Source organism: Oryctolagus cuniculus, chromosome 7 (assembly GCF_051225735.1).
Source record: "Oryctolagus cuniculus isolate XC-2025 breed Fujian yellow rabbit chromosome 7, ASM5122573v1, whole genome shotgun sequence".
Lineage (NCBI taxonomy): Eukaryota > Metazoa > Chordata > Mammalia > Lagomorpha > Leporidae > Oryctolagus > Oryctolagus cuniculus.
Genome location: NC_142873.1, coordinates 133,359,274 through 133,373,672, shown reverse-complemented (window position 1 = coordinate 133,373,672; position 14,399 = coordinate 133,359,274). Strand labels below are relative to the sequence as shown.

Here is a 14,399-nt window from a genome sequence, read left to right as displayed (position 1 = left end):
TCTAATGTTTACTTTTCAGGTTCTTGTCACAATCTATGCTGATTATATTGCCCCTTTATTTGACAAATTCACACCTCTCCCTGAGGGAAAGCTTAAACAAGAAATTGAAGTAATGGCAAAGAATATTGACTTTCCTTTGACAAAAGTGTATGTTGTAGAAGGTAAGGCTGCCTGGGAGCGAGAGGGTTTTATTCAAGTGGGTTTTTTTTTTTTAAGGACTTTATTCTTAAAAATGTTAATGAAAGAACAAATTAGCTGTCTTAAATTTTTGTGATTTAGAAGTTAGGATTTTACATTTGGCTTTTTAAGATTTATGGAGCTTAATAACATAGTACAGGGATAGAAACTGATGGCCTGATGTGAAATCCCATTCTTGCCTGCTGTGTTTGGTTAGCTTTACAAGTATTGTTTTTAATTTTTGGTTAAGGCCTTTTTTATTCCTTGTTGTATATGTTGTGTATTAGTCTATAACCTGCCTGGCCCTGAGGTATTGGAGTTGGACTCTTTAAATCTTCAGTTTCCACTTGGCCCTAGTTTGGTGGGTCATAAGCAAAAATAATGTTAATTGGCTGCTTCAACTCCAAGACAATATCTGGTGTTCTAGAGGACTCTGATTTAACTTGTACATTACTAAAAACTGTAATACCATTAGGCATTTCAAATCGGTCATACTCTACATTTTTGATGATTGTTTTGAGAGTTAAGCTATTAGATTTCATGAGACTACCCAGCCCCAAGAAAGCCTACAAAGATGTAATGAAAAACTACCATGACTTTTAGAATCTAAATTAAAATTCATTTCAATGAGTATAACTGGTTCTGCCTCTGTTTCTCACCAGCTATGAACTGTTGGATGATTCATTTCACTCTTCTGAGTTTCAGTTGGGCTTCCTCTAAATTTGGCCAATGATTTCTGTAAAGGGTTTGAAGCAACTATTTTAGGCTTTGTGGGCCACATAGTCTCTGTTGCAGTTATCCAACTCTGCTGATGCAGTTCAATAATAACCATATATAATATAGTTATATAAACAAATGAGCATGGATATGTTCGAGTGAAACTTTATTAAGAAAGCAGCAGTTTGGATTTGGTCCATGAGCCCTAGTTTACTAATTTTGCTCCAAACTAAAATATCACCAAAAAATACTTGTCTAATAATATTGCTATATTAGACAAAGGAAGATAAACTGAGAAACATAGTAGAAGTCTTGCACTACAATTGTAGGAACAGGGAAACAGCGATGGTCATAACTAAAAATAATGAATTAACAACAACTAGAATATAGAGTTCTCAGACATTTAGTGGCTTCTGAGGCCATACAGCTCAACTAAAAGAACAGTTAGAACTGGATACGATTCTGTGGGGAAATGGTAGACGAATTAGACAGGTGATACTTATATCTGTAGTCTGTTTTCCTTATGTGAAAATAAACTATTAGTACATTAGTCAATTCAGAATAATCTCTGAATTGGCTGAAGGGGCAATCTAAGTTGCTGATCACTTAAGTTATAATTAGATAACATGAAACGGTAGCCGACATCAATGTGTGATATATATTGTTGATGCTGTTTTCAGTTGGGCTTCCTCTAAATTTGGCAAATGTTTAGATTAGATGAAATAGGCAAGGGTTTATGGAGGGTCATGACCTGAGCTGAGACATTATAGAAAGTCAAGATTTGAGTAGATTAAGGGTAGCATTTTATAGATCAGACTTTGGAGTCAACAGTGGGTTTGAATTCGGGCAGTATCACAAATTACCTATGTGACTTTGGGCAGCCTCCTTGGCCAAACAGCAATTTACTCACGGGTAATTATGTTTTTATTGTTAACAGTAGCTGTAATCCTTAAAAAACTTTTTTTGAATGAGTGAATGCTATTAATAATCACAACCCATGTTATAGATTTTTAATTGATAGGGATATTGTAGGCAAAGGTCACAAATCCTGTTCTCAAAAACCCATATCAGATGACAAGTGCTGTGCAAAGAGTTACACTAGTGTGAGCTGGTGTGAGATGACTGAGTAGATACTTTAGAGTGAGTCAACCGAGAAAACCTCTCTGAACAACTGACTGGGAAGCTGAAATCTGAAGGTAGGTCATGTTGAGATCAGTGGGAAGAACTTCAAGAATTTTTTTTCTTCAAGGAACATGAAGCAGTCCAGTGTGGCTGCAACACACTAGGAGACAGGAGAGGAAATCTGAGACATAGGCAAGAGCTGGACCACATAGGCCTTTGTAAGTTTCGTAAGGAGTTTAGATTTCATTTTAAATTCAGGGAGAAATCTACTGAAGGCTTGAAAGTGATGTGGTCTGCTTTGGATTTTTAAAGTATCTTGGCCTGCTATATGGAAAGCAGATTATATACAGAGGCACAGTGAAAGCAGGGAGAGAAGTCAGGAGACTGTTGTAGTAATCCAGGTAGGAAATCATGGCAACTTAGGCTAGGACAGTAGTAATTGGTAGAGAGAGATGTGTGTGTTTGGAATAGGTTTTAGAGATAGAATTGAGGGAATCTGCTGACAGATTGCATGGTCAGAGAATAAGGGAAAGAGACATCAAAGAGAGTGGCCTAGATTTTTGACCTGAGCAGTTGGGTAAGTGCTGGTTTACTAGGAGGGCAAAAACTGGGAAGAGAGCAGGTTTGTGGGGAATTAGAGTTCTGTGGATATATTACATACTGAGATATCTGTCAAACATTGTGTTTGTTGGAGTTCTGCAAGCAATAGAAACCAGCTGTGGCTGATTTAAAAAGTTGCTTATTGAAACACTGTTTGATGGTTCACAGAATCTCCAGGAAAGTTCAACTACGGACCTTAGAAAAGGTCACTCATAGTGCAGAACCAATCTGGTGAGGATGCTGCTGCTACCACCTCAGAGCACTAGATTCTGTAGTTGGTGCCCATAACTTCCCTGCCACTAACACCTGCAGAATTCCTTCCCCTCTGCCTTGTTTCTCTGCGTAGTTTGCTACTTATTCAGAGTCCCCAGTGGGTGCATTTGACTGACTAAGCCAGGGCATGAGACCAGTTGCCAGAAGTGTTGGGGAGGCATATCTTTGGTTTTCTAGATTTTTCAAATGAGACACAGTCTCTCACAAGACCTTCAGTATGAAATTCCCTAAACTCTGAAAGGAGATGCCAACGCTGGGCAGGAAAAGAAAAAGCACAAATAAGAAAGCAAATAAAAGTATAGACATCATAGGGAGATGTCAGCTAGGCAACTAGGCATGAGTTTGGGCTTCTAGGGAGAGGGCAGGGCTAGACATGGAGATTTGGAAGTATCTGGCTCATGGATGGTGTTTAATGCTATGGAGAAGAGATGGAACCAGGGTCAGAGGTAGCAGAGGACTAACAGCCAGCAAAGGAATCTAAGGGGAGAGACCATATAAGAAGGAAGAAAATCAAGAGAAAGTGAGGTCTTAAAAGCTGGAAGAAAGTGTGTCAAGGAGAAAGTGGCCAGCTGTGTTAAGTACTGCTCGAGATGACACATCATAAATGAAAGATGAAGCCACCATGGACGAGCCTTATATTTCCACAGAAAATTTTGGTTTTTAGAATACTCAAATGCGTTAGTTCATTCCTCAAATGATATCATTCATCCATTCAGTAAAGAAGCATTACTGAATCTCTACCATATGTCAGGCAGTGTAATACAGAAAGATCGGGTCTGGTGCAGGGACTTTTTTTTTTTTTTCCTTTTTGACAAGCAGAGTGGACAGTGAGAGAGAGAGACAGAGAGAAAGGTCTTCCTTTTTCCGTTGGTTCACTCCCCCAATGGCCGCTGTGGCCGGCGCACTGCGCTGATCTGAAGCCAGGAGCCAGCTGCTTCTCCTGGTCTCCCATGCAGGTGCAGACCTGCAGACCCCAAGGACCTGGGCCATCCTCCACTGCACTCCCTGGCCACAGCAGAGAGCTGGACAGGAAGAGGAGCAACCAGGACAGAATCCGGCGCCCGGACCGGGACTAGAACCCGGTGTGCCGGCACCGCAGGCGCAGGCTGGCACCGAAGGCGCAGGATTAGCCTAGTGAGCCGCGGTGCCAGCCCGCAGGGACTCTTAAACTTTAATAGGTATAGGAATTCCCTTGAGGGCTTGTTAAACACGTCCTACACTGCATTCCCAGAGGTTCTTACTTATCAGGTGTTTTCAGTATGCACTTCTGAAAAGTACCCTAAGTGATTTTGATGTGGGTCTTCTTTGGACCACACTTTCAAGATACCAATTAATTACTTTACCTGTATTATTGTCTGTCTGCTTCCATGATTAACTTTAGATAGCTTCTAAGAAATACTTTTAATTAATTCACAGATTAGGATCAGAGACGATGGGGCTGAAATGGAAGTGGTAAACCTCAGAATGGCACAGCTTTCAAGGTAGTAAGGTCTTAGATGACTGACAGAGCTGGGCCACATGTTGGCTTTTTAGGCAACTAAATCAAAAGTGCTATATAATGTGATAGATAAATAAATCATAGCTACTGTTTATCCATGCCTTACTGTCGTCTAAACATGCTGCCAGGTACATTCCATCAGAAACATGATCAGATTTAAAATCCACATCTTCTGTGAAGAAAGTTCCCAAGAGAAGCAAATGTTTGAGCATTCCTTTTTCAAATTTTATTTTTTTTTTTTAAGATTTATTTATTTTGCTTGAAAGAGTTACACAGAGAGAGGAGAGGCAGAGAGAGAGAGAGATGGTTCGCTCCCCAAATGGCTGCCACGGCTGGAGCTGTCGATCTGAGGCCAGGAGCCAGGACTTCCTCTGGGTCTCCCATGCGGGTGCAGGGATCCAAGGACTTGGGCCATCCTCTACTGGCTTCCCAGGCCACAGCAGAGAGCTGGATTGGAAGAGGAGCAACCGGGACTAGAACCAGCGCCCATATGGGATGCCAGCACTTCAGGCCAGGGCGTTAACCCGCTGTGCCACAGCACCAGCCCCTTAAATTTTATTTCTGACATTTATTTGTTTACTTGAAGGGCAGAGTGACAGAGAGGGTGGGAGAGCCACACACAGAGATTTCCATTTGCTGGTTCATTCCTCAAGTGCTGTCAACAGCCAAGGCTAGACAAGATTGAAACCAGGAACTCCATCCAGGTCTCATGTGGTGGCAAGGAACCCAATACTTCAGTTGTATGCACTACCTCCCAGGTATATTAGCGGGAAGCTGATGGGAGGCACAGAGTGGCTGGACTTGAACTAGGCACGCCTAAATTAGAATGTGGGCATCCCAAGCAGCAGCTTAGTCCACTGTTCACGATTCCATCCCATTTCTTCTTTTTATCTTATTGCAGAGCATTTTGGAAGCTGAAGAAGAATATAAAGAAAATAAAAAGTAATCGTAGTTCAGCTCCAGTTAGTATTAAAAACTTAAGTATATTTCCTTCCAGTCTTTATAAAAATAGCTTTATTTTTTTCTGATTAAATAAGTAAGTGTGCCTATTTTTAAAGCCTTAGAAAATGGAAAAATAGGAGGAAACAAAAATCCATAATTCTAGAACACAGTGATGAACGCTTCAGTATTTTGGTTTATCTCTTATTAGGCTTGTGTTTATGCTTTCCTGCTTAGATGTACATTTTCCATCATGACAATAATGAAACCTTGTATACATGATGCTTGTATCCTTCACAATGATATCAATGAGGTTTTTCTTGTTAAAATTCTTCAACATTATAATTTTTTTCTGGCCACTTAAAATTCCATTCACATCTTTATAATAATTTAATCTTTCCACAACTGTTGAATATGTTGGCTTTACTAACTTATGTCTGTACAGCTGCAGTGAGCATAAATGTTTGTTGGCAAAAATGCAGGGAAACAGACACTACACTGCTGATGGTGATTGATGTTGATGTAGTTTTTCTTCAGGTATTAAACAAATTGAAAATGTTAATGTCCTTTCCAGTACTTCAGTTTCTAGGAGTCTCTCCAAAGGACCCCAGACTTTTTAATTATATTCCATGCTTTGAACTGTCTTTTCCTTAGGATCTAAGCGCTCTTCCCACAGCAATGCTTATTTTTATGGCTTCTTCAAGAACAAGCGAATAGTTTTGTTTGACACTCTACTAGAAGAGTACTCTGTACTAAACAAAGACCTCCAGGAGGAGTCTGGCATGGAACCCCGCAGTGAAGGAGAAGGGGACAGTGAAGAAAAAAAAGCTAAAGTTAAAGTGAGTTCTTCTTTTCCTAAGAGACTCTGCCTTAGTTTTTATACATAGTTCTATGACGACTCAGAATCACAGCAATTTCTAGCATGAGGCAGAATTCAGGGAGACTCAATGAAAACACCGTAGCCTCTGTATAGTTTTGATATTTGAGAGAGAGGACCACTATTATTATGTACCAACTACTTTGCAAGCTTTTACAGAATGTAGATGTTAATATTGGAAGCTATTATAAGATAGTAAAATTCATATGATTAAAACTCTTTAAAACAGAGACTTTATATATATGTACATGCATACATATATTTTTAGGTTCATTGTGACATTGTAACTAAAGGCACCAGAGAGACTTGGATTTGAATCCTAATTCTGTCATTTAAAAGCTCTGTTTCCTTAGGTACATTGTTTGATTTGGTCAATTTTATTTAACACGTTTATAAATGGTATACTATGTGCTGAGATACTTTTCTTGGTGCTAGAAAAACAATTAAAGAAGCTAACCTTCCTGTTAAGCTGTCAGTCTAAGGGGGAGCAGTCTTACAGTCATACTACAGCATGCACTTGTTACTGTGAAGCTGTAGGTAGTGGATACAATGGGAACACAAGAGAAGAGACTTTTTTTTTTTTTTTTTTTTCGACAGGCAGAGTGGACAGTGAGAGAGACAGAGAGAAAGGTCTTCCTTTGCCGTTGGTTCACCCCCCAGTGGCCGCTGCGGCTGGCGTGCTGCGGCCGGCGCACCATGCTGATCTGATGGCAGGAGCCAGGTGCTTCTCCTGGTCTCCCATGGGGTGTAGGGCCCAAGGACTTGGGCCATCCTCCACTGCACTCCCTGGCCATAGCAGAGAGCTGGCCTGGAAGAGGGGCAACTGGGACAGAATCTGGCACCCCGACTGGGACTAGAACCTGGTGTGCCGGCGCCACAGGCGGAGGATTAGCCTAGTGAGCCGCGGCGCTGGCCCGAGAAGAGACTTCTTAAGGAAGCTGCTTCTGAATGCTTTTCCTGGATGAAGTTAGCTGATGCTGATTAGAAAAACTGAAAGCACCAAGACTAGATGGGGGAGACAGGCCAAAGGAATAATACAAATTTCATCACAAAGGGTCACTGATGTATGCGCGATAGAATGTGTCATTGGCCTGGATATCATTTAGAGAAGATTTTAGGTCTCCATTCACTTAGCATCTGTGTAGCCTTGAGCAAGTTAAGCTTTCTAAAACTTTTTTTAAGATTTATTTATTTATCTGAAAGATAGAGTGACAGAGAAGGAGAAAGAGAGAGAGGGATACAAAAGTTGCACTTTGTAAATTCACATTTATTAAATAAAAAAAAAAACTATATAACAAACAAAAAAAGAGAGAGAGAGGGAAAGAGATTTTCCACCCCCTGGTTTACTCCCCAAATGACTGCAGTAGCTGGGGCTAGACAAGGCTGAAGCCAGGAGCCTGCAGCTCCATCCAGGTCTCCACGTGGATGTCAGGGGCCCAAGCACTTGGGCCATCATCTGCTTCTCCAGGCTTGTTAGCAGGGAGCTGGATTGAAAATGGAGCAGTGTCTCAGGTGATGGCTTAACCTACTGTGCCACATCATCAGCCCCACCCAGGTTTTCTAAATCTTTGATTTCTTATTTTATCTTCTTTTAAAAAAATCTTTCCTTAACTGGCAGATGAGGCCAGAAGGGTTTCTCCGCCTTGGCGCTGTTGCCATGCTGAGCTGGATAACTTTTGCTGTGGGAGGTGTCCTGCACTTCCAGTATGTTTAGTAGCATCCCTGGTCTCTCCTCACTAGCAACCAGTGACAACTCCCTGCCAAAACTGTGACAACCAAAATGTTTCCAAATGTTGCCAGATGTCTGGAGAAAGCTCCCCTCATTGAAAAATACCAGACTAACCATGCCTACCTTTTAGGGTTGTGAAGATTAAATGAAATAAAATATGTGAAATACTTTGTACTGTATACATTTTTTAAGTACCTGAAAATAACGATTATCATTTAAACATCTGTTTTGACCCTGAAAATCTGCTCTAATGGAGTACCACCTTAAACACAGAGGTGAAGCAACATTCTGTGGCAGGTTAAGTGGCAGTCCTTTGATTGTGCTTGCATCTTTTAAGTGAGATAACCCCATCATGTAGGATATTAAAATAAAGGTCACTGTGAGCAAGAGTCATAGGATTGTAAGCTAAGAAGAGAGCATAAGGTCTCCAAAGGCTCAATGGACAGTAAACTAAAGTCAGATAATAGAAAGGCCCAGGCAGGGGCAGGGAGTAGGGGGTTGCCTACTACTTACTAGAAAGACATTTTCATCTCTTAACTTCTCTCTCTTTGTCTCTGACATGAAGGTAATACTGCCCCACTTGGTGGTTTGAGAGCTAATAAGGCATAGGTGAATTTTGTAGAAAGGTACTGGTACAGAAAATCGAAGATGAATGGTTCTAAGAATCTATCCCGTCAGCAAACCTCCTTTGTTTAAAGTATTCCTTTCTTTTTTTTTTTTTTTAAGATTTATTTATTTATTTATTTGAAAGGCAGAGCTACAGAGAGTGGGGGAGGAGTCTTCCATCCACTGGTTCACTTCCCAGATAGCTGCAATGGCTGGAGCTGAGCTAATCCAAAGCCAGGAGCCAGGAGCTTCCCACGCAGGTGCAGGGGCCCAAGGACTTGGGCCATCTTCTACTGCTTTCCCAGGCCATAGCAGGGAGCTGCATCAGAAGTGGAGCAGCAGGGACTGGAACCGGCACTCATACAGGATGCTGGCACTGCAGGCAGCAGTTTTATCCACTACACCACGGCGCCGGCCCCATATTCCTTTCTTAACCTCTTGTTCTATATGAGCCTGTCTTTGAATGGGATTCTGATATTATTCAAAATAGCTTCCTAAACCAGAGAACAAATCAGGAAACAAGAGCCTATGCTGAAACACCTTATAGAGAATTGATTGTTTTATAAAGAATTCCTGATTTATAGTGGGAAGCAGGTAACTGGTAAAAACCATGTTGCTTTATATAAAATGAAGCTGATAATACCTGTCTTACAGTAGTGAAAATTAATGAACTGTAAGTAAAATACTTAGTACTTTCAGTGGTATATAGTCCATTAATAAGTGGATGCTATCATCACTATTGGCTTTTTTTTTTTTTTTTAAGATTTCATTCATTTCTTTGAGAGATAGAGTTACAGAGAGATGGAGAGACAGAAAGGTCTTCCATCTGCTGGTTCACTCCCCAAATGGCTGCAAAAGCCAGAGCCAGAGAGGTCTGGGGCCAGACTGATCTGAAGCCAGGAGCCAGGAGCTTCCTCCAGGTCTCCCATGTGGATGCAGGGATGCAAGCACTTGGGCCATCCTCCAGTGCCTTCCCAGGCTACGAGCAGAGAGTTGGAATTGGAAGAGGAGAGCTTGGACAGGAACTGGCACCCATATGGAATGCTGGTACTGCAGGCAGGGAGTTAACCTACCTCACCACAGCACTGGCCCCTCACTATTGTTGTTAAATAAAATATATTTACTACTAAAGTAAAAGAAAAGTTAGAAAACATCAGTAAGAAAAAATCATATGTGGTCCCACAGACCATAACTGTCTTACTAAAATATATTACTGGACTTTCTAAGCTATAAATATTTCCTCATTTTCTATTCAGATATATAGATTGTTTTCCATTTTTTTTTTTGCTATTGAGAATATTCTTGGATCGGGCAGTTGGCCCAGCAGTTAAGAAGTATACATCCCACAGCAGAGTGCCTGGGTTTGATTGCTGCCTCTGGCTCCTCACTGTAGCTTCCTCCTAACGCAGACCCTGCTAGGCACTACTGATGATTCAAGTAATTGGGTTCCTGCCACCCCGTGGGAGACCAAGACTGAATTGCAGGCTCCTCCTGTTGGGAACATTTGGAGAACTAATCAGCACATGGTAGCTCCCTCTCTGCTCCTCGGATAAATACAAATATTAAAAGGAATATTCTTACAGTGAATATGTTTGCAATTCTTCAGTTGTACCTTTTAATTTTCACCTTAGAGTAAGTGTCTGTGAATCAGTGTTTTAGTGACTATTTTCTGAGTATGGGTAAGTGTGTATTTCTTAGTCATTTAAGGGACAGAGGTTAGATATCTGATTCTCTACTAAGCATATTTTCTCTGCTAAAGCATATTCTGATCTAAACTCTAAAATGTAAAAGGAAAAGAAATAGTGTCAATACTGTCGTGCAGAATGACTTCAGTCTGTCCCTTTCTCTCGTATATACCCAGCTGCCTTTTCAGTGGTCTTTTTTTTTTTCTTTAAAAATGAGGAATTGTTGAAAGAAGGGGAAAATAGTAGAATAATTAGATTCCAGTAACTCTTGCTGCCTGTATTGCATTTTTCTAAGGCACATAAAAGTCAATTCCATGCTCATCTACTTATGCAGTTGTGATTTGCCCTTTTAAATCACAGAAATTTATTTCAAATCATTGAGCTTTCATTTTCTATGATATATGTTCTCTGATGGTGGCAGGAACATGCACTCCAATATTGGATGTTGACGTTGTAGGTAGTGTCTTTTTTTTTTTTTTCCAAGATTTATTTATTTATTTGAAAGGCAGAGTTAGAGAGAGGAAGGGAGAGACAGAGAGATTTTTCACTCACTGATCCACACCCCAAATGGCCGCAACTGCAACTGCTAGAGCTGGTCCAGACTGAAGCCAGGAGCCAGGAGCTTCTTCTGGGTCTCCTACATGGGTGCAGGGGCCCAAGCACTTGGGCCATCTTCTGCTGCTTTCCCAGGTATATTAGCAGAGAGCTAGATTGGAATTGGAGCAGCCAGGATTGGAAATGGTGCCCATATGGGATGCAGGTATAGTAGGTGGCAGCTTAACCCATCACGCCACAGTAGTAGCCCCACAGGTGGTGGCTTTACCCACTCTGCCACAATGATAGCCCTGCTTATTAATGATGTTATTCAATCCAGTTTTTGTATTCAAATCTATCTTTATTAATATCTTATTTTCTCTGTTTCCGTTATTGAGAAGAGTAACATCCTGTCCTGTGACAGATTTGTTAAGGCTTCACATAGTTGACAATTTAGAATTAATTCATTTGGAGACCATCATACATCCAAATTTAAGATTAATTTATATTGAGGCCGGCACTGTGATGTAACGGGTAAAGCCGCTGTCTACAATGCCAGCATCCCATATGGGCATCAGTTCGAGTTCCGGCTGCTCCTCTTCCGATCCAGCTCTCTGCTGTGGCCTGGGAAAGCAGTAGAAGATGGCCCAAGTGCTTGTGACCCTGCACCCACATGGGAGACCCAGAAGAAGCCCCTGATTCCTGGCTTCAGATTGGTGCAGCTCCAGCCATTGCGGCCAATTGGGGAGTGAACCAGCAGATGGAAGACCTCTCTCTCTCTCTCTCTGCCTCTTCTCTCTCTGTGTAACTCTGACTTTCAAATAAATAATAAATGTTTAAAAATGAAATTAAGTCAATGTATCCTGGTATAAGGAACCTTTTTTTCATTCTGTTGTGATCTTTAATCGTACTCTTTACCATTAAGTTAATTTCATCTGATATTAATTCTGCTATTGCATCTTTCTTTCAGTTATTATTTGCTAGATGTCATCCTTTTACTTTGAAGAAAGATGTAGATAAAATTCACATAACATAAAATTCCCTCTTTTAATCATTTAAAGTGTACCATTCAAGGGGCTGGTGTTTTGGCACAGCAGGTTAAGCCACTACCTGCAATGTTAGCATCCTGTATTGGAGCACATGTTCGAGTCCTGGCTGCTTTGCTTCTGATCCATCTCCCTGCTAATGTGTCTGGGAGGGTAACTGCCACCCAGGTGAGAGGCCCAGATGGAGTTCCAGGCTTCTGGCTGTGACCCGGCCTGGCCTTGGCTCTTGTGGCCATTTGGGGAGTGAACCATAGATAGAAAGCTTCTCTCTTTCTTTTTCTCTGTTTCTCCCTTTGTCTCTGATATTCTACATCTCAAATAAATAAAAATAAATCATAAGGAAAAAAATAAAGTTTACCATTCAGTGATTTTAGCACAGTTACAAAAATTGTATGATTGTCACAAATCTGTTACCTCATTTGTATATTTACTTTTTACCTCTATGTCCTTATATCTTTTATGACCCTTGCCCTTAGCATATAAATAGATTTTGTTATGGCTGCTTTTATGTTTATACTGCTAGTTACTTTATTTTTATGTCCTTAAATATTTTTCATACTTTTTAAAATTTTAATTTTTAATTAATTTTTAACAGATTCAATGTGATTTGTAGATACAATTCTAAGGACATAGTGATATTCCCTTCCTTCTTCTCTCCCTCTCACCCCCTTTCCCCCCCCCCCCTTTTTTTAGTTGTTGAGATACCATTTTTTTATTTTTATTTTTAAGATTTATTTATTTATTTGAAAGGCAGAGTGACAGAAAAGAAGGAGAGACAGAACTCTTTTATCTGCTGATTCATTTCCAAAATGACCACAAGAGCCAGATCTGAGCCAGGGTGAAGACAGGAGCCAGGAACTCCATCCTGATCTCCCACATAGGTGGCAGGGACCTAAGAACTTGGGCCAACATCTGCTGCCTTTCCAGGTGCATTAGCAAGAAACTGGATCAGAAGCAGAGCGTCTAGGACTTGAACCTTTGTCCTGGTACAGGATTCTAGCATTGCGAGCAGCAGCTTGCCAGCTCCACTGTTATTATTATTATTATTGTTAATTTACAAGCTTAGTTCATTTGTATATGTCATGATTACTGACATTTGGGATTATTTTCTGTCATTTTTTTTTGTAACTAGGTATTAGTTACACAGGTGCTTGATGTATTACAGTTTATCAAATTGTGCCTTTATGCTTTTTTAAAATTTATTCACTTGTTTGAAAGGCAGAGTTACAGAGGGGCAGAGGCAGAAAGAGAGAGAGAGAGAGGTCTTCCATCTGCTGGTTCACTCCCCAGATGGCTACAATGGCCAGAACTATGCCAATCTGAAGCCAGAAGCCAGGAGATTCTTGCAGGTCTCCCACGTGGGTGCAGGAGCCATCTTCTACTGCTTTCCCAGGCAGAGAGCTGGATTGGAAGTGGAGCAGCCGGGACTTGAACCAGCGCCCATATGGGATGCCGGCACTGCAGGTGGTGGCGTTACCCACTATGCCACAGCGCTGGCCCCAGGGGTATAGATTTCTAGATTGGAAATCACTTGCCTTCAAATTGACAAGGCATTGTTCTGTTGCCTGCTTGATTGCATTATTGCTGATGAAGTATCAGATCATCCAGATCACTGAACCTTAGTGTGTCACCTGCATTTTGCTCTTCTGGAAGTTTGTGGGATCCTTTCTCTGTCTCAGTATTCTGAAATTTTGCATGCTTTAATGGGCGTCCATTTTCATTCACAGTGCTGAGAAATATGCATTGAGACTTTTAAATGGAAATTGAGGATTTGGGGTTCTAGGAGACTTTCTGGAATTATGTTGTTGATGGTGTCCTCCTCTCCATTTTTTCCCTTCTCTCTATTTTTTAAAAAATATTTATTTATTTATTCAAAAGGGAGCATTACAGAGAGGCAGAGAGAGAGAGAGAAAGAGGTCTTCCATCCCTGGTTTACTCCCTAGATGGCCACAATGGCTGAAGCTGAGCCAATCCGAAGCCAGGAGCCAGGAGCTTCTTCTGGGTCTCCCAGATGGGTGCAGGTGCCAGCTTTACCCGCTATGCCACAGTGCCAGCCCTGTCCCTGCTCTTCACAGAGCTCCTGTTGCTTGAGTGTCAGACTTATTACATTGAATTTCCTTACCTTTGCTCCCGTTTCCCAGTTCTGCACATCTGTGTTCTGGGAGATTCCTTCATCAGCTCTAGTTCCTCAGTGTTAATGTGAAGAGTCACATTTTGGAAGTTGGAAACCAGAAGTACAAATAGCAGACTGAGGAGACTCAACAAGTCGAATGAAGCCAGCAGTGATTTCTAGAAAATTTTTTCCCTGAATTTTCCATTTTTACAGCATTCTCCTCTTTTTCTATCAGTTCAGTACATGCTCTCTCTAAACTTTTCCCTTACATAATTTCTGTTTATTCCATGTTGCTGGTTTTTTTTTTTTTTTTCTGGATGTAGTCTTCCATCTGAACAACTTACCTCATGTATCTAATAATCCTGGTTTATCTGCTCCTTAGAAAGAGAAGAGGACTAGAACACTGGTTGGAGTCTCTGGACTTGTAGATAATGTTCTTCAGTTTTGAACTTCACTGTAGGGTGGCATGTGTGGGTTTTTTTG

General features: G+C 41.0%; 1 protein-coding gene across 3 annotated transcripts in view; it reads left to right on the top strand.

Moving 5' to 3' along the window:
• The window catches only part of ZMPSTE24 (zinc metallopeptidase STE24), a 50,791-nt gene that overhangs the window by 21,291 nt on the left and 15,101 nt on the right, over positions 1 to 14,399 (top strand). For 2 of the 3 annotated variants that reach the window (XM_017346422.4, XM_089300920.1), the window contains 2 exons: positions 20 to 161; positions 5,981 to 6,165. In XM_017346422.4, coding sequence (XP_017201911.4) covers positions 20 to 161; positions 5,981 to 6,165 — 327 coding nt within the window. The remainder of the gene's footprint in view (positions 1 to 19; positions 162 to 5,980; positions 6,166 to 14,399) is intronic. The other variant, XR_016211098.1, reaches the window with a different exon arrangement.